The sequence below is a fragment of the Astatotilapia calliptera genome, chromosome 18 (genome assembly GCF_964374335.1).
Source record: "Astatotilapia calliptera chromosome 18, fAstCal68.1, whole genome shotgun sequence".
Taxonomy (NCBI): domain Eukaryota; kingdom Metazoa; phylum Chordata; class Actinopteri; order Cichliformes; family Cichlidae; genus Astatotilapia; species Astatotilapia calliptera.
The window spans coordinates 28,213,922-28,234,139 of NC_137439.1; the positions used below are offsets into that span (position 1 = coordinate 28,213,922).

Consider the following 20,218-nt stretch of genomic DNA (forward strand, 5'->3'; position numbering starts at 1 on the left):
TGCTGTGTTTGCTCCGATGCAACATGACTAAATAAATAAATAAATAAATAAATGGGCTTGTGAAACCACTACACTGAAATAATCTGTAAAAGTCGTGAAACAGACTGAGCTATTTTAATGAGTACTCGTGTCCATTTGCTTTCATTAGAGGTCTTCTGTTTCCAAAGGCATTTGAATGTATCTTTTTTTTTCTCTTGACTATAGTTTCGAATTGCTCAGAAAGCAATTACGTAGTTAACTTCTCTGGCAACACACCAGGAAGCAACAGCGGTTACAATCAGAGGCTCAGTCTTGGATCTCGGTGAAGAATGGCCAAAACTATTAAATCCGCTTTGGCAGACACTCTGGAGAACCTATCAAAGGGGGATTTTGAGAGGTTCTGCCACCAGCTTCTGGACCGCAGAGAAGAGCCGCGGGTAAAACGCAACAGGGTGGAGGACAAAAGCCGTCTGCAGATCACAGACGTGCTGGTGTCTACTTTTACCGAGGAGGGGGCTCTGACGGTGGTTCTCGAGATCCTGAAAGCGATCGGCTGCAATCAGCCGGCGAAAGAACTCGGTAAGATTAACGACTGTGATTCTGCATCGATAAAGTAAAGCCCGCACAGACGGAGGTCGGAGTTTAATGAGGACTGAGTGTTGGGCTACTGCATGCTACAGAGCGAAAACTTAACGACCGATTGACTAATAACGAGTAACTGGGCTGATGGCAGATTCGCACATTTATACAATAAATTAAATTAACTCCAGTCCCACAATACAATCTGGACTTAGACTTGTTTTAGTAATAATAATCTTATAAAATGTCCTGATCGCTCTGATGGAGCTGCTGGCTGCTTCATTCCTCTGTATAAATGTGCAACTGAAGCCATAATACGTGATGGCTGTGTGGGTCAGGTACTTTAATGAATGTAATATTACACCCATGTGTGATGTTTTAATATTACTGTTCTTCTCTGTGTGATCGACTGAAACACCATCACAGGGATCGGACTCTAACACCGTGTCTTCATTTTTGCAGAGGATGCTACAGGTGGAAACTTCTCAAAACCTGATCCCGGTGACAGTGAGTTTCTGCTCTCTTTTACCTTTCCGGCTATGAGACGTGGCTGATTTACTGTTTTCCTTTACTCTTTACCAATATTTCACAGTATAGACAAGCGCTACTTTTGACAACAACATTTGAGTTAGTTTTAATCTAAAGTCTAAATTCTTTTAGCTTTAGTCTGTGAACGCGTTTTCATGGGAGCGCGGAAGCTTTCTCTGCCCCTCACACCCTGATTATCGACAGCAGATCAAATTGCGCGTAAAAGGGGAGTGACTTATTGGATCGCTCCACCCATCTCTATACACAGTTAATGAATTCTGGATGAGTTCTTGTCTCTCCAAAACATTCTGTTCTCGATTTTATTAGTTGAGTGTCAGTACATTTAATCATAGGTGTTGTCCTCGTGCATTAATTTTCATTTAGTTATTGTTTTGGATTTTTTTTTCCATTTTCTTTTTTCTACAGAAAAAACCCAACTAACCAGGTCTGCTGGTTGTTGCAACAGCTCAGTGTTGCTAGCTTTAATTGACAAATATTGACGATTTGTGTTGAAATAAGTAGTTAGAAATACTACTACTTAGTTATTAATGGTTACTGATCATCTGAACATTTAACCACAGTTCAGCTGGTGCACCCTGCTCCAAGTCAGGTTTAAAAATCAGACACAAATCCACAAAAATAACTTCAGAAAAGTCTCAAAGCAGAATCTTAAAAAATACTCCTAATTTTATTAGCAATACAAGTATCAGCTCAACAGCTGACCGCTCAGACACTCACAGGTCCTCTGCCTTTCCAGAAGTAGGACCTCACCTCCATTTGACTGGAGCCCTCATGTGATAGAACATGCGAGGGAATCAGAGAGAAACAGAGTTGCACATCCAACCTGAACATGATCTCAGACACAACATTTCTCTGTGTGTAATTACTATGCTGAAGTAACGAAGCTTGGTCAGGCTTAGGTAGAAACAGGGTGTCAATGATATGTAAGTTCTTCAGTTCAGGGAAAGTACTTTAAATGTCTTCATCAGTTTGCAGGAGGTTGAGGAAAGTTCTGCAGGTATCTTCTGCTTTACTCATGATCTTATCCACAAGCTCAGTATGTCCCACCACATCTTCCCTGTTGATACTTTCAGTATCTGGAGAAATGTTTGTGTGCAAGGACACAAATCAGTGTTGTGTTCCTGTGACATTGAGTCACAGGCCCACAATGAGCTTATTCACTGTTACAGAGTGAGACGTTACATGCTGGCCATGTTTATAGTCTTATTTCCCAAAGGCCCAGGTCACCAAGGTGCCGGGAAAGGACACCAGCTACTCCAGGAAGAGGTACAAGCAGGTGATGAGGAGAAGCGAGTGAGCAGGGCCGTAGGACTCAGGCAGCAAGGAGCATGGACAAGGTGGGAGAGTACCTTGCAGCGCCAAGTCATCATGCAGGCAGACTTCCACCAAGTCCGATTCCTTGTGCAGGAAGTATACAGCACCCTACCAAGCCCAGTTAACCTCCATGTGGGGGGGAGGAGTGAGACATCAGACTGTCTGCTGTGCTCTAGAAGAGGCAACCTAGAACACCTCCTCAGGAGCTGCCGAAAGGCCCTGGCTGATGGTCGGTATCGTTGGCGTCACAACCAGGTGCTTAGAGTAGTACCTGAGCAAGCACCATCACGCTCCAGAGAAGGCAATTTCTTTCATTAAGGCTGGAGAGAAACCCAGGTGTGTCCACAGTTAACAGCTGGCCTCCTCAGCACAGTCTCAGATTGGCAGCAACAGGCTGACCGGGGTAAACAGCTAAAATTCCCCCAGCACATCTTAAAAACTTCCCTCTAGCCACACATGATCATCACTTCTGAGGCCTCAAAACAACTGATTATGCTGGAACTTACAGTGCCCTGGGAAGAGCGGATCAAGGAGGCCAACGAGAGGAAATGCGCTGAGGACCAGGAACTAGTGCAGGGAAAGGGGTTGGGAGACATTCTATGAGTCCATAGAAGTGGGATGAAGGGACTTTGCAGGTCAATCACTCTGCAAAGTCCTCGGCCGGCTAGGTGTGGGTGGGCCAGCCAAGAAGAGGGCCATCCAGGCTATGAGTGAAACTGCAGAGAGAGCCACAAAGGTGGCTGTGGATAAAGAGAGCGGATCTGTGGATAGCTATTGGTACGCAAGTTGTGGCCTGATTACCCCTGACTTGGTCGCCAGGGTGAGGATGTATGATTTTGCGAGTCCCGAAACACCTGATTACTCCAGGATACATCGCCGAAGATGCATACCAGTGCATCCAGGAGATGTTTCTTGCATAGTTAATGTTAAAAATATTAAAAAGTACATATGAAGTTTTTCTAAAGTTTGGGTCACTGAGGGCACTTTTGTGCAGCCTCTTAGCATTATATGAGGATCTGAGAGTCAGAGACAGATGTTACTTTGCTGCATGAAGCAGTGCAGAAGCCGGATCAACAACTGGCAATTATTTTAGAGAACTACACACAAAGTACAGGATGCACTTCCATATACCAGAACATGCACGCATGAAATTGTACATGTTGGTAACACCATCGAATGATTGTGATCATTACAGGGGCCCGGCATCCACAGCAGCAGTTCAAGTTACATCCTGACGTCAGCATGGATATTGAGGTATATGTGTGTGTATATGTGTGTCTGTAAATGTGTGTTTCTGAGCAGTTAATGTTGCAGTTTGTCAGTTTGCTGACCGCTGTGTTTTATTCCCACAGAGGACCCATGAGCCACGGCCCACTCCTCCTCCTAATGAGGTAATTCATTCACAGGTTCTCATGCTTTCATTCATTCTTTTGTCACATCAGTAACATTTATCATCAGTCTGTTTTCTGTGTTTGTGTCCTGTAGTCAGACTACTACACTCTGACTCATAACCCACGTGGTTGGTGCGTGGTCTTCAACAATGAGATCTTCACAGGAGGTCTGAATAATCGAAAAGGAACTCAGAAGGATGCAGGTACAGTTCTTGGCTTTAAACAATGACCTGATTTATCTATGACTGTTTTATCTGGAAGCTCCTGAGCCCTGTAACAATTAATGCATATATACGTATGCCATGACCATGTAATGTACTTATAATCCTTCTTTTGCTTCTTTTCTGTCTGACACAGATACTCTGAAAGAAGTGTTCACTCGCTTAGGTTTTCAAGTGAAGATACACAACAACTGTACTGCAGAGCAGATGGAGAAGAAAATAAATGATCTTGGCAAGAATAATTTCAAAAGTGATGATGCCTTGGTGCGTAGTCACACATCTTCAGAGTTGTAGTACTTCATACACATGCACTTATTTTGAAATTATTTTGAAAAAAGATCTGAGAAGATAATACAAGCAGCGAGCTCTGAGGCTCTTACCATAAACATAACCTACAGACACTTTACCATAAAACCATAACTTCTCAGTATTACATTTACATTTTTTCAGCTATTGTTTATCATTTACTGTGCAGATATGCGGTATCAGCCTTCTCAAAAAGGTCTTAGATCAGCACATTTCTAAAAAATGTCACCATGTAGTGCATGTCTCTGTGATTGTAACAGCAGCAACATGTCAGCAGTAGTGTTAGTATAAATAATAAAACATAGGTCTACCTCTGATTTAAGGTGGTGTTCGTGCTTTCACATGGAGAAAAGGGGTGTGTCTTTGGCACTGATGGGGAAAAGGTGCTCCTGAAAGAGCTGACGGACCCCTTTACAAGTGGAAGAGCTCCAACCTTGACAGGGAAGCCCAAACTCTTCTTCATTCAAGCCTGTCAAGGTGATGGATACCAGAAAGGATACCGTCCCTGCAGTAGAGAGGACGAGAACCGAAAAAAAGAAGCATGGCAAGCTGACGCTTCAATCCCTGATGAGACAGTGCCTGAGCTAGCAGACTTTCTGATCGGCATGTCCACAGTAGAGGAGTGCAAGTCCTTTCGAAACACACTCACAGGATCTATCTACATCCAGGAGCTGTGCAGACAGCTGAAAATAGCAGCAGAAAGGTGAGTTAAAATGATTAGTTTCTTTATAGCAGACCACACCACTGTCATATGGGAAGGTCGTAGTGCAGTAGTTTCCTACAGAGTAGATTTTTTAAAATGTCACATACAGTTAGGTCCATAGAATTTTGGACAAAAACAAAAATGTAGTCGTTTTTCCTTTTTAGAATACCTCAATAAATTTTCACACAATCATGATGTGACTCAAGTGAAGACTTTGAGCTTTGAGTTTTACAAAAAGCACAGGTTTAACAGTTCCAAAATTACTCATCTTTACACAAACTCCATCATTTTCTGAGACTCAAAAGTAATGAGGGAAGGCAAATCAAATGCATCAAATCGCTGTACATTTCTGTCTGCCTGCTTTTGGTGCTTTCAGACATGGTGTTGGCATGAGTTGGGTGTTTTGTTAAAATTTTGAAACTATCCAAAATGTGTCCTTTTTTATTCTCATGTTGTCCTTGCAGCCAGGTGATGGACGATATCCTCACTGTCCTGACACGTGTGAACAGGGAGATCAGCAAAGGAGAGTATTCAACCCACAAACAAATGCCGGAGCCCAAATACACTCTCACCAAGAAGCTTGTCCTCAAATATATATGACCTGACTGTGACCAAATACAACACTGCAAGTCTGCACAATTCCTGCATAGAAAAATGTTTTTCACCTCAGAATCATACATTCTTTCTTGGGCCTATAGTGCTATTTACCTAAATTAAATTTTTAATAGGAAAGACATGTTTGTTTGGTTTTTTGTCATGAAATAAAAAAAACATTAAAGTGGTTTGTATTATTTAAGCAGCTGCCAAAAAGAAACATTACAGGTAAAGGAGGTGCAGAGGTGCTCTGCCATGTCCACACTAATTCATTTTCGTTTGAAAACACATCTTTTTCTCTCTGTTTTGGCTTTCCGTCCACACTCAGATAACGTTTTTGGTGAAGGGAAACAGAGCTTTTTGAAAACGCTCTCCAAAGCAGATACATTTGAAAACGTTTTTGCGTCGCAGTGTGGACAGCAAACCCGGAGCCTTTACGAAAACAATGACACATTTTAGTCACATGATGCAGTCATTAAACTAAGATAGCGGAGGGCATTATACAGCAGTTGTTTAGTTTGCTCTCAGTTTTGACAGCCCTAATAAAGTTTAATATCAGTCTGTACATGTTCCAGATAGCTTTTCTTCAAATTCTTTCATTCTCACTCGCTTTTGCAACTTTGTACTTCTGTGTTAATCGCAGCAACAACGCCACATCATTGCCAGTCCATTAAAAAAAAAACTGTGTTTTTCCTCAACATTTTGCCGTGACGTTTCAAAGAGCCTAAACAGCAGACCGATATGATGCAGGTCGAATCGTCTTATGTTTCACAGATGTGTAAGCGGTTTTAGTCGTTTCAGCGTGGATGAACAACTGTTCGGAAACGATTGAAAATGATAGTGTGGACACTGAGCGTTTTTAGACGAAAACGGATTAGTGTAAGCGTAGTATAAATTTCAGCTTCAAACCATGACAGAGATACGCCATATAGACACTGTTGTACTTCCCTCTCGACCTCTGTACACAGTGACAACCACAGGTGAATGAGACAGGTTGTATAAAGCACTTTTGAGTACTCGGAAAAGAAAAAAGCGTCATATATAAATCACTCATCATTTGAACCAAAAAATTAGAATTTGGATCCGTCGCTGCATAAGACATGGACTGATTTCATTGCAGTTCTTGTGTAATCTTGCATGCCTCAACCCATTCTTCTCATCTGGGTGGACAGTCACCCTTCCACTAAGACTTTTTCTGATGATGCTTCAGTGAACAGAAGCTGGATAAACTGAAGGGCCAGATCTCTCAGGTCCTTTGTCGGGTCTTTGCTAGATTTTCTTCATATTTATTAGGGACATGACTTTCATATACTGTTGTAAATAGTTTTTAAAGGTCTGCTACATCCTCTTCTGTCCTTTTCATAAGGACACACAGTACACAATGCATCCAATAAATTTGAAGAGACGTGCTTTTGGAACAGGCTGCTAACAATAAATTGTCTAAAAATACTAACGGAAAAACATTTTTCAGGTCAGATACAAGGATTGGATTGAAAATGAGTGAAAAAGCAGCCAATGTCCACAAAAAACCCTTTGAATGACTTTCAGAAAGCCTATAGGATTAATGTTCAAGATCATTTTGAAAAATAACAAAGTTTGGCTACTTGGAAGCAAAACATAAAGAAATTAACGACTTGCACAGTACTCTATAATATATCTCACTTAAATCTTCCTTATGTTAAATCATGAATGAGCTGATCTGCAGAGGGCACATATAAAAGATGTTTTCAGGTTACCTCTGACGCATGTAAATATCAGCTTCATCATAACGCTGGCCTTCATTAGCCTGAGAGAAATTCAGCATATTTGATGAGCTTGTTTACATCACTTTGTAAAACTTCAGAATCCAAATAATAACAGCTCAAATTATATCAGGTGAAAGGAGTCAAAACTCTGCAAAGTGTGGAAGACTTGTGCGCCAGCAGCAGAGAGCACTTTAGGAGAGCGCGTGGATTCAGTAATGTGACACGCGAATGATGAAAATGAGTCTGCGCCTTTCAGGCCTCGCTGTGTGGGTGTGCCTTCAGAGAGATTCTTCCAGAGCCCAAATGGGTTAAAGATTGTGTTGAATCCCTGACCCGGAGTGGGCACTCCTCCCTTTTCCGGCTGCGGACCATGGCCTCAGATTTGGAGGTGCTGATTCTCATTCCCATCGCTTCACACTCAGCGGCGAACCGTTCCAAGGCAAGCTGGACGCCATCAACTGACGAAGCCAACAGGACCACATCATCTGCGAAAAGCAGAGATGAGATCCTGAGACCACCAAAGAGAAAGCCTTCCGCCACTTGGCTACGCCTAGAAATTCTGTCCATTCTAATGGACCGATTCTGTTCATCATAAAAATTAAGAACAGAATCGTTGACAAAGTGCAGACCTGGCGGAGCCAAACACACACCAGGAACAAGTCCGACTTATTGCCGGCTATGCAGACCAAGCTCTTGCAACAATCGTACTGAATGGCCCATAGCAATGGGCCAGACACCCCACACTCCCGGAGCACCCCCCACAGGACCCCCCGAGGGACATGGTCAAATGCCTTCTCCAAGTCCACAAAACACATGTAGACTGGTTGGGCAAATTCCCATGCGCCATCGAGTATCCTCGAGAGGGTAAGGAGCTGGTCCAGTGTTCCACGGCCAGGACGAAAACCGCATTGTTCCTCCTGTATCCAAGGTTCGACTAACAGACGAACTGTCCTCTCCAGCACCTTGGCATAGACTTTCCCAGGGAGGCTGAGGAGTGTGATCCCCCTGTAGTTGGAACACACCCTCCGGTCCCCCTTCTTAAAGATGGGGACCACCACCCCGGTCTGTCAGTCCAGGGGTACTGCCCCTGATCCTCACGCAACATTGCAGAGCGGTGTCAACCAAGACAGCCCTACAACATCCAGACTGCTACATCTAACTGTCCATAGAATTCTATTCTATTCTATTCTATTCCATAAGAATAAACATGTTTACAGCTTATAAGCAACTATAAAGAAAAACAACAGCAGTCATTCCTTTAAAGAAAAATATATTTTTTTTATAATTGTCTATAATTATATTTCTTTTTGTTTTGAGCCATTAAGTATAGAAGTTCATTTGTTGTGTATCATACACAGGACCTAACAAAATATCACGTTTCTACAAATAAAGAGTTAAAAATGATACATATGACACTGAAACTTTCCTTTTTATTTATTTATTGAACTCATGTCCCAAAAGAAAGTCATTTGTTTATAATAATTGTCACCATATTTCTACTACTCTTATGTAATTTCTTTTGAAATTGTACTTAACATATATCTGTAATTAGTGTTAAGGTTCAAAATTGAGGAAGGAGAGTACAAACCACCCATGGTCCAGGAGGTCTTGGTCAAACAATGATTTTAATGAACACACGTGTGGGAAGACACTCTGTACGCAGACAGCCAGTAGTCCTCGACTCAATCAAAGCATGAACAGACATTTTATAGCATCAGGGTTTGATTTACTGACGCCCCTTCATGCGTCACAGATACATTTTATACATAGATCAGACTTTTAACCCAGAAGATCATCTTCTATTTTCATGGCTGGTACTTTCCGTTCTTGTCTTAAAGTGAATTGTTCCTCTTTTACCGAGACATGACTAATCTCTCCTCTAAATAAATCTAACTCATGTGTGTGTGTCGTCCTTAAAGGCTCCTCAAAATAACCTGCACTTAGACTCTGCTTTCGGTTTCAGTTCTGCAAAAGGCACACTCTGCAAACCTGCAACTTCCTGTCAGCCTGCAACTTAGTCTTTCTGAAAGACACACACTGTTTAAACATCTGAATGCAATATAAACTCCAGATTATATTATTAATGCAATGGTAATGATGACAATTATTTAGCAATAGCAGTAAAATAATTTCCCTGCTCCACATTAGTCATAACAAGTTATGGGTTGGATGCTTGAAAGTCTGAAACCAGAACATATAGAAGGTGAAGAAGTCTGAAAAGTTATTGCTGATTTTATTAGACCAGCAGCACCAAAAATATGATCTCTCGCCAACTTTACATATAGGACACAGGCACTTCTGCCTATATGTAAACACCAATAAAAACACAATAATATACATTTTATTAATCACTTCAGTGCCCAATTCAATGACATGTACACATTAAATGGCATTATTAATCAGTTTTTAAATGTGGAAGAACGATTTGTAAAACAAATGACCACCACTTAATCACAATTCAGCAGCGTATAATTATGTGGCAGAAGAAAAGAGAAATGGCATGTTAACAATTTCAGAAGCTAAATTTCATAACCACATTTTATATACTATGATATTTTCTTTGATTTTTGAGATGAGATTAAAATAGAAATTCATTCATACATACACGCTGTAAATCAGGCTCATCAAGTCTATGTGAATCTGGGAATTATTTTTGGTCACAGGCGGGTGACAGGTTTGAGGACGAGCTTCTTGGTGAGAGTGTATCTGGCCTCTGGCATTTGTTTGTATTTGTGGGATAAATACTCTCCTTTGCTGACCTCCCTGTTAACACGTGTCAGGACAGTGAGGATATCATCCATCTCCTGACTGCAAGGAAAACATCAGAAACACACTAAAAATAACAACTTGAATTTTTGGAATACTTGAAACATTGAGCTTTCTGATGTTTTACATAAGCACATCTTACATCACCAAAAGCAGACCTACAGATATGCACATAAGTATAGCTTTCTAAATATCTTTTATCATTGCAAAAACTATAAAAACAGTTTATAACAGTGTGCTATAAAGATGTCAGATTGTGTCACTTTACATGACAGTTGTGCCTGAGTAAAGTATAAATAAAATTAGGCTTACTTAAAATGTTTTCTGTATGTCAACAAATAAATTGTGAAATGTGTCATATATTACAGTTTTCTTCCAAAGTAGCATTTTATCCTATTAAACTATTTCTCTCACCTTTCTGCTGATCTTGTCAGCTGCTTGCACAGCTCCTGGGTGTAGATACATCCTGTGACTCTGTTTTGAAACGTCACGAAATCCTCCACGGTGGCCATGCCTATCAGAAAGTCTGCTTCTGAAGGCACTGTCTCAATCTGTCTCCCCGGGTCTGCATTTCCTTCCAAGAAGAATTGTGTCTCCCTCCCATCCTCTTGAGGCCCCAAGCTGCAGGGACAGTATCCTTTCTGTAATCCTTCACCCTGACTTGCTTCAATGAAGAAGAGTTTGGGCTTCCCTGACAAGGTTGGGACTCTTCCACTTGTAAAAGGGAGCATCAGATCTTTCAGGAACACCTTTTCCCCATCGGTGCCAAAGACACACCCCTTTTCTCCATGCGAAAGCACGCATACCACCTTAAATCAGAGGCATATTGGATAGATGTGGTGTTAAGAACAAAAAATGCAAAAGGACACATGGTAGTGAATTTTGTGAAAAGGATAAAAATAGCTGTGGTGACCACATACTTTAAGAAGAAGGTAGAATGTAAAGTGAATTATAAGAGTGGAGAAAGGTTCACAAAGGTAAACTACATCTTATGCAGAATCGTAAAGAGAGAGGATACTGCAAGGTGGTGTCAGGGGAGAATGTAGCTAAGTAGATTTAAATGGTACTCTGAAGGTTGACTTTGGAAATGAAGAAGGGGAAGTGAATGAAGCCAAAAGCAAGGATTAAGTGAAGAAGAAGGACATTGTGCAGTATATAGGCAGATGTTATATGAACTATCAGGGCTGCTTATCAACCTCTGGTCAGTATAAAGGTAGTACGAATGTTGGTAAATGATACTAAATTAACTAATTCAAAACTGACAGTTGCCCTGGACCCAACCCTGACGTATGCAATGAGTTAGGGATGCAGCTATCAATTATTTTTGTAATCAACTAATCTATCGATTATTTCATTGATTAATCGAGTAATCTGTTAACCAAATATATCATGAAAAATTAGGTTTAAATTTTTTGGTGAAAAATTTGTTCATGGCAGTCAGTGTTGGGGAGTACTGAATACATGTACCGGCATTACGTATTTAAAATACAAAATAAGTGTAACTGTTTTCCGATAAAGTTACCATTTAAAAAGGTAATAATCAGAATACAGTTACTTTGTAAAAACAGATGGATAACACGGTGGTCTTTTCCTGTTTCATATTGTAGGCTATCCCCTCTTTAATTTTTGGTAATCCATACCGGTGGAAACCCAAATAAAACGTGCAATAAGAGGCTCTAATGCCTGGGTCACCTCTACTTGCGGCCCGCATAATGACGTGAAGAAATATTTTTTAAAAATTAATATCCAAAAAATGATTTAATATGAAGACAATATGAGCAGAGTGTTACTAAAGAATGTAGCCTAATGGCCAGTGTAGTTCGTGTTGCAGGGAGAATGTGTGGGACTGCCCCTGGTGTTATGTGTGTTTGTGAGCACGAGGAAGGGAGAAAAAGGAAAGTCAAAAAGTACGAGTTGCTACCGACTAGAAACGGGAGATGGAAGCATGTAAATATAATAATAACCGCTGCAGCCAGTGCAGAGTGCCTGACGAGTCCAGTTGTAAGGGGTCATGACTCGACTGCACACTGTGTTTGCCGCCTCCAAAACAATAATTTCCATTGGAGCAGCCCTTCAATGCCTCTCTCTGTCTCTCGCTAGCAAATTTGACCCAGACAGTAAAGCTAGTTCCCGGCTATGAGCCCGACACGGAACCCGACATATTAGCCAGAGGTCCCTTTACTATGGTTCGGAGCCACGGACCTGGCCGAGGTATAAGAGAGTACAAAAATAAATAAAACAATTTTCACTAGCAGTCAAAAACTAATGTGTCTGCATTTTTATTTTGTTAAATACGAGCAAAATGACAGCAGAAGTGCTGCCACATGTCTGGCCAAAAGAGGGTACCAATTTGTTTATTTGGTAGTTCAATAAAAGGCTTCAGTTAAGACTGTGAAAAAAATTGGGTTCACGTTTGCAGTTTTGTCTAATTATGCAATATTTGAAATAAAAACAAACAAACAAAACACTACATTTTCAGAAGTATTTTGGGGTTTTTTTTTGTTTATTTGTGTATTTTTTACTACTTGAACACTGAAGTGGCCCTCCAATGAGATGACAGTGCCAGCAGTGGCCCACAGCTCACTTAAGTTTGAGACCTCTGACCTAATGTAAGCATCCTGTTAATGCTGATGGTGTCATTTACACAGTGGAGCCAGAGCCAGCAGTGCACGGACAGGAATGCATTTCTTACTTGAAAATTCGGACACCACTTCACATTTAAAGAACAAAGGGATGAGCAAAATCTGACCATGCAATGCAAACTGTTTGCCAGCAAACAAGCTGCTCTCAGCTGGAAGTAAATCTTTTTTTAAAAACTAACATTACCCTACTGCAACTGCCTTGTTTAAGTTGTGGTAGCTACCTGGGTTATATCCAATTCAGTATCTTTAATGTACTATTGCTGTGTGATTTATTACTATTAATGAAGGCTGCATTAACAACCTGCTAGCTGCAAATAATCATGTGCAGTTCAGAAAGGAGACAAAAAGAAAATGTATTACTGATACAGGAGTAGTTTTCTATACGAGATCACTGCAAAAGGTGCAACATTACCTAATGTCCACCCTACTGTTACTCATTTTATATTAAGATTTAAAAAATCTAGTTGGTATTGTGAGTAACCTTCAGTAATGGTAATAAATCACACAGCAATAGTACGTTCATGTAGTTGTAAAAAGCATGACAGTATATTAAGTAATCCAAAGTGTTCAGAATACATTACTCTCATTGAGTAATAAAATACATTGCAAAATAGATTTTGGGACATGTATTCTGTAATCTGCAGTGGAACACATTTTAAAAGTGACCTTCCCAACACTGATGACAGTGCAGATTTCTGAAATTTTGTGTAAATTTAAACATGTAAAAATGTGATTATTTAAAATGAAAAAAACTGTGAAACTTTCTAACCATATATAAAATGCATATTACCAGTGATGGGAATAACTGCGTTACTAACAGCGTTACTTTTTTCAGTAACGAGTAATCTAACTAATTACTATTTCTATCGTTACAACGCCGTTGCCGTTACTAACAAAAATATGCGGTGCGGTCGTGATACTATTTTTCAGCCAACAAACAGTTGAAGCTGTCTTCAGCTTACGGCATCTTATATCAATTGCACCGAAGTAGCTGTAAGTAATCTGGGCGCTACAGCTTTAAGCAGAGGTTAAGATGGTTCTCTTAACCTCTAGTGTCCAACATCTGGTTCAGGTGTTACCGCCACCAAAGGCCCTAACCATCTTTAAGCCACAGGTCAGTGCAGCAGCTTCAGCAATGGAGGTGGTCTCGGTAGCCAAGGGTCTGTCCACCAGGGTTTCCGCCCCTGGCTGCCAACCAGCACACAATGCACCTAACCCCTATGGCACCTCCTGTGGGTGTTGGGCCTACAGGAGGGTGGGCCCATGTCCCTTTTCGGGCTGTCCCAACCAGCCCACGTAGACTAAAGCCTGCCCACCAGACACTCACTCTTGGGCACCCTCCCCAGGCCCGGCTCCTGGGTAGACCCCGGTATGCTGGGAAACTGTGCCCTGGATATTCTGCTCATAGGGGTTTTTGAATTGCTCTGTCTGGTCCCTCACCCAGGGCCAATTTGCCATGCAAAACCTTACCAGGTTACAAAAAGTCCTTGGCAACATAGCCTCTGGGATCACTGGGAGATGCAAATCCAGGGATATAAAATAAATTAAGAATATAGAATGGTGGTTGAGGATACAATTCCAAAGATGTATGAATCTACTTACCAAGGCATTATCATTCACAAAATTCTTCTTGCTGTACATTCTTAATTCATTTCGTATTTGTGCTGCAGTCAGGTTGTTGTGTATCAGCACTTTAAAGCCTAAGCTTGTGAACACTGTGTTCAGAGCATCTGTGCCACATAGAAAAGAAACAAATGAAGGTATAGCAGTAGATTACAAAACCAAAGAATATCTGATCTGTATGTGCAGTAATTGTTGCAGGTCTCAGTGCTTCTAGTTAAAACAGTCCTACATAAATCAGGTCATGATATGGTTTGAAGGTAAGAACTCTACCTGCATCCTTCTGAGTTCCCCTTCGAGCAAGTAGACATGTTTCAGTAGTGAAGGTCTCATTATTGATGATCACACATAAACCATGAGACGTATGAGTCAAAGTGTAGTATTCTGACTACAGGACACAAACAAAGAAAATGTGAAGTATTATGTTTTTACATTAATATAAATGTTAGTGTTCCGACAAAAGAATGAATGAAAGCATAAAAGTCTGAATGAACTACCTGATCAGGAAGAGAGATGGGCTGTGATCGTGCATCAGTGTAAATAATCTCTCCTCTGCCTTAGAGACAAAAGAACAACATATTTACATGTTCAGTATTATTATGACAAAATAATAAAAACCAGAGTGACTGTAGGAATTCCTAAAAAATAATTACAATTTTTTCTGAACAGAGATACTTACAACTGCTCTGAGTTTCAGTTACAGACAGAGGAAGATGGGATTCATTTGTGTTAAAAAACCTCTGTGGGAATAAACATCACAGTGATCAGCAAACTGACACACAGAATTAAATGTTCAGAAACACACAGACAGATACATTTGTCAATACTGACATGAGGAGGTAACGTCTGCTGCTGCTGGGGGACTCCTGTAACGAGCACAATCATTTGATGATGTTCACAGAAACACACTGTTTACATCTAAATGTTTTTCTGTGGTAAAGTGAAAAATGTCTCTCATACCTTGAACGTAGTTCTCTACAATCATTGCCAGCTCAGGATCAATCTCTTGGAGTATTTCATGCAACACACTGACATTTGTGTCTGATATTAAATCTTTCTTTTCCATCTGAGCAAACACATCCAGCGCTGTCTGGAATTAACAGCAAATATGGTTTTAGTTCACAGAGGCTCTGCAGCTACACTATAAATCTATCAACCGCTTCACAGCAAAATGCTACTCAAATGGCAGTTTAAAGACACAAATCTTCAGCTCTGTGATGAACAAGTCAGCTGGGTGCACAGATCATAGACTGAAATTCTCTGTGACCTTCAGTTTTTAATTTAGATTTAGGGATGGATGCACTTAGAATAATTGCAAGTTTAAAGCACTTCTTAAATGCTTTCACATTTCACATCCAAAAGTTAGCTTTATATATGTTTTGTTTATTTTTTACATCCAGTCTATGATCAAGAGAAACATAGAAATGAACCACTGTTCATTATGTTAACACATGTCTTTGAAAAATGTGGAGTGGCTTTGTCTTCATTGGCATTTCTGTTTTGTGCCAGCTATACAAAAAAGAGGCTGGTAAGATGGAAGCTGTTAAATTTTGTGATGGGTCAAGCAAAACTTTCTATATATAAAAGAAGAAAAAATAAGATTAATAATATTGCAGAGAAAAGGGTTGATACAACTTTCATTTAGCTGGTTAAATATAGATGTCTACAAGCTCTACAAGGGCCTGATATCCACACGAGGACATTATACTGCCACTGTTCTTTTAAATTTAAAATGTCCCAATATGTGGATCTCACTTTTCTCAGAAACAAAAATCAGGAAAAAAATAAAGATAAAAATCTGTAAATTCTTTGTTTTTACATTCATCCGCTCCCAATCAGCCCAAATAGCAAAGAGAAAGTAAAAATTCATGCCATGAAAGAGTTCGGGTCTTAGGAGGTTAAAGCTGAATTTCCATTGTATCCATTGACAAATAATTTAACTGATTTTTCTTCTCAGTGGTGCTTTAAGAAAATAGTGTGTTTTGTTATATATGGTCAATTATATTTCAGCCCTGTGACAATTTATTTTCTTCTTGTGATGTACTGATGTTCATTTATTGAGAAATAAATGTTTTGTTAAAAAGAAAATCACCATAGGATTTAAAATCTGAAGCCCAGATACAGTTGTTTCTTAATGACTACATCATGTAGATGTAGATATGGTGAGTTGATTTTAAAATAGCTGGAGATGTGTGCAAATGTTATCTCACTTTGGATTGATCCAGTGTGCTTTTGAGCAGCTTTGATCTCAGTAGAAACTTCATGATTGCGATATTGTCGTTATTCATAGCATCACATATTTTGTACAGCATCACCCTAACAGTGGGGAAAAAAAGAAGAAAAAATAAAAATGTGGAGAGAAAGCCAAACAGACACAAAGATATTGTAATTCAAACTGATAGCATTTGAGTACTAATTATTACTATATGCATGCTGTCATATTAAAGTCAATGTGGGACTGCGTTCACCTGTACTGTGACAGAACAGGACTTCCATCTGTGTCCATTGATCGTTTGCTATCTATGCCCAGGGACCTGACGAGGTCTACTCAATCAATAGTTGAGAGAAGCTGAGAAAGGAAACAATTGTTCTGCAGGAGACCTTTTTCCTTTAATCTTGAGAACAGGTCTTTGATATTAGTGATCTGTGGGGTGGGGGGGGGGGGGGGGGGGTCATTAGAAAGTCTATCAGTGAATATGAACATATCTAAGCTATCTATCATACTGTCAGTCCTACAAGTGACGCATCCATAAACATGTCAGTAAAACAAGTGGAAGGATAACAGTATAGAACATGTAGCACTGACCACTTTCAGATGACTTCTGCTAACAACATCACGACACAGGAAGCAAAGTGCTGCCACCTCAGTAGAGTCCAGCTCGTCTTCTAGAGTTGAGGACAAGCTTTGTATCACAGACCTGCTCCTACCAGCACAGGCCTGGATGGACTGATAGATACACACAATTATTACCACAGGCTATATGAATGTAGCAACAGTCTTTGAGATGACTATATGTCATATCTCCTGCAATATTATGTGAAGGAAATTGATTAAACAGCACATTATCTCTCTGACACAAATGTTGTCACTTATTGAGCTGCTCTGCCCTTCCAGAAGTAGGACCTCACCTCCATTTGACTGGAGCCGTCTTGTGAGGGAATCAGAGAGAAACACAGTTACACATCCAACCAGAATATGATCTCAGACACAACATTTCTGTGTGTGTAATTACCATGCTGAAGTAAAGAAGCTTGGTCAGGTTTAGGTAGAGTGTTCTTCAGCTGAGGGAAAGTAGTTTGTATTTTTTCATCAGTTTGCAGGAGGTTCAGAAAAGCTCTGCAGGTATCGTCTCCTTTATTCATGATCTTATCCACGAGCTCATTGACGTATGTCTCCGCATTTGCACTGTTGATGCTTTTAAGATTGTTGTACTCCCGCTGAGTGATCAGCTTATTCTCATAAACTTTGTTGAGAATTAGCCTGTGGTCTCCGGACAGAATCTCATGAATGGCTGTTTTATTGCTCCTTATTGCATTGTGGGCCGACATGCTGAATCTGCGCAAAGGAAAGAGTCAGAGGTGATCCTAAACACTACTGTCTATGAGAAGGAAGTGGTTTACTACAGCTTACTATCGTAATAATAGCTGCACATTATATTACATAAAACGTAATTCTCTTACGGTCAGTTGGAACTTCTGCTGTCCTTGAAAACGAAACCTCGTTCCTTCTTTGAAATAACATCCAACACGAAACTATCCTGCGTTCTCAGAACAAACTCGGAAGTGACTCTCAGATCCTATGATAACGACTACATGCTGTACAAAAGTGCCCTGTACTTCTCGACAGCAGGAATAACAGGTTTACAGCCATGTAGCACTGAGAAAAAGCTGTGCTGCAGCACGCAGGCATCACTGCACCACATGACGATGCAAAATGTGCGTGCCCATACACGATCTTTGAATTGTAAATAATGATTAACCCTTTAAGACCTACCATAGAACCAAGTCCGCCAGAGCTTATATTATATTTTTACATGCTGTAGTGCAATTTTTGGGAGCATTTCAAGTTGATATACATCAGTACAACCATTATAGCCCAAATTTTAATAATATGTATGCATTAAGTGCATAGTAATTACATAAATTGCAAAAAAGTGCAATAAACTACAAAAAAATTGAAAATCGTTTTTGTTTTTTTAACATATATTTGTAGTTAGAGAAATTTAAGAGGCTTATCCCTCAAAACTGTAAATACAAAAAAGTTGCACAAAATAGTTTCCCACCACAGGAAATTTGTTTTAAGTGTCTTCATATTTTTATTTTTGAAATACACCAATTTTTATATACTAAATAAAACATAAAAATAAAACAAAAATAAATATTATAATGCAAATTTGCAAAAAAAACAGCGTATGCATCAAAATAAACTATTTCCAGCAGTGCAATATGAGTCCTAAGCATCCCAGAAATGACACAGAAAGTCATAAAGTAAAACATAACTTTTAAAAACACCAGTATAGGCTCATGAGGCCCTGATGGTAAAAAACTACATTCCCGCAAAAGGCAGGTCATGGCGGACATGCGATAGTTAACGCTGATGGACGTAGGAAGTGTTACGAACAGCTGATCGGATCGGCAAAGCGTGTTTCTGGAATATTATGATTTGGTTCCTGCAAGTGCTTTTTATGCAGTTTTTGCAAAGCTATATGTGGAAGGAAACTGTGACCTAGGACAAGCTGATGGCATAAGATGTAAGTACAATTCCTCTGGTTTCATATGCAAAAAAATTATTGCGCTAGCTTACGTGGTTGCAGTGCTACCGGGATTTAAAAATAGTTACTCAAAACGGAGCGTTCCCGCTCCGTCTGGCTTTAAAGGGTTAAACCAGGGGCGATTTTAGCCCATTTTTGGTGGTGCTGAAGCACCCCCAAAATGAATCAAAGTACCCCCAAAGATTTCTTACTTTTTTGACTTTTTTTTGATCAACAAATGGATAAATAAAAAGCCGAACAGCAATGCTGATTTTTTAGAGAGTCTTAGCTTACATTTCATATTTTCAGTTGTTTCCCTCCACGGATAAACAAACTCTCTAAATCGGTTTCAATTGTGTACTGATGTACACAACAATGGACATATGGAGCTTCTTTCAAAGAAAAAACTCAGGTAGATGTTATTTTATATATTATGCTTTGGATGTTGTTCAGTATATCTATGCAAAACAAGAGGAATTTCAATACACAAAAGTATATTCACAGTTGAAACCAGATATTTACATACACTTTATGGAGAAAACATAAAAACTTTTTTTTACTGTTAAACATCAATTTAGAGTAAACTTTTGTTTTAGATAAATAAATGTTGAAGTATCTTTTGAATTAGTTAAATGTCAGAATAAAAAGAGGGAGCTGTCTATTTTAATCACTTTCATCAAATTTAGGAGTACATATACACCAAGTTTATTGTTAATTAATAGGAAAACTCCAGACGATTCCATTCTGAGCTTAAGAAGCTTCTGATAGTGGGCACTCCTCCCTTTTCCGGCTGCGGACCATGGCCTCAGATTTGGAGGTGCTGATTCTCATTCCCATCGCTTCACACTCGGCGGCGAACCGTTCCAAGGCAAGCTGGACGCCATCAACTGACGAAGCCAACAGGACCACATCATCTGCGAAAAGCAGAGATGAGATCCTGAGACCACCAAAGAGAAAGCCTTCCGCCACTTGGCTACGCCTAGAAATTCTGTCCATTCTAATGGACCGATTCTGTTCATCATAAAAATTAAGAACAGAATCGTTGACAAAGTGCAGAC

At 39.9% G+C, this 20,218-nt stretch overlaps 2 protein-coding genes across 3 annotated transcripts; one reads left to right on the forward strand and one right to left on the reverse strand.

Moving 5' to 3' along the window:
* Positions 1-209: 209 nt before the first annotated feature.
* On the forward strand, positions 210-5,820 carry LOC113010039 (caspase-8-like). The gene is made up of 8 exons (XM_026148822.2): positions 210-558; positions 1,021-1,065; positions 3,617-3,675; positions 3,774-3,812; positions 3,907-4,015; positions 4,170-4,297; positions 4,663-5,042; positions 5,507-5,820. Exons 1-8 carry the CDS (start codon positions 309-311, stop codon positions 5,640-5,642), a joined length of 1,146 nt encoding a protein of 381 aa, XP_026004607.2. The 5' UTR covers positions 210-308; the 3' UTR covers positions 5,643-5,820.
* A 3,775-nt stretch (positions 5,821-9,595) lies between these two features.
* Positions 9,596-19,797, reverse strand: LOC145421800 (caspase-8-like). Of its 2 annotated transcripts, XM_080292613.1 has the most exons (14): positions 18,091-19,797; positions 17,643-17,965; positions 17,539-17,558; positions 17,216-17,356; positions 16,878-17,053; positions 16,620-16,725; positions 15,370-15,499; positions 15,241-15,275; positions 15,089-15,149; positions 14,907-14,965; positions 14,683-14,797; positions 14,392-14,519; positions 10,562-10,956; positions 9,596-10,189 (listed from the first exon to the last, which is right to left on the reverse strand). In XM_080292613.1, the coding sequence occupies exons 5-14, from the start codon at positions 16,913-16,915 to the stop codon at positions 10,039-10,041; spliced, it is 1,218 nt and encodes a 405-aa protein (XP_080148739.1). In that variant the 5' UTR covers positions 16,916-17,053; positions 17,216-17,356; positions 17,539-17,558; positions 17,643-17,965; positions 18,091-19,797; the 3' UTR covers positions 9,596-10,038. The 2 variants fall into 2 exon arrangements, with proteins under 2 accessions (XP_080148739.1, XP_080148740.1); XM_080292614.1 differs by lacking the exons at positions 17,643-17,965; positions 18,091-19,797 and having other exon boundaries at positions 17,216-17,617.
* Between the last annotated feature and the right edge of the window lie 421 nt (positions 19,798-20,218).

Coding starts and splice junctions, on each gene's coding strand:
- LOC113010039 (XM_026148822.2), top strand. CDS start 309: ATGGCCAAAACTATTAAATCCGCTTTGGCAGACACTCTGGAGAACCTA. Junction 1,066..3,616: donor AAAACCTGATCCCGGTGACA/GTGAGTTTCTGC, acceptor TGATCATTACAG/GGGCCCGGCATCCACAGCAG. Junction 4,298..4,662: donor TCAAAAGTGATGATGCCTTG/GTGCGTAGTCAC, acceptor CTCTGATTTAAG/GTGGTGTTCGTGCTTTCACA.
- LOC145421800 (XM_080292613.1), bottom strand. CDS start 16,915: ATGGACACAGATGGAAGTCCTGTTCTGTCACAGTACAG. Junction 14,966..15,088: donor AACTGAAACTCAGAGCAGTT/GTAAGTATCTCT, acceptor TTTGTCTCTAAG/GCAGAGGAGAGATTATTTAC. Junction 14,520..14,682: donor GGGAACTCAGAAGGATGCAG/GTAGAGTTCTTA, acceptor TATGTGGCACAG/ATGCTCTGAACACAGTGTTC.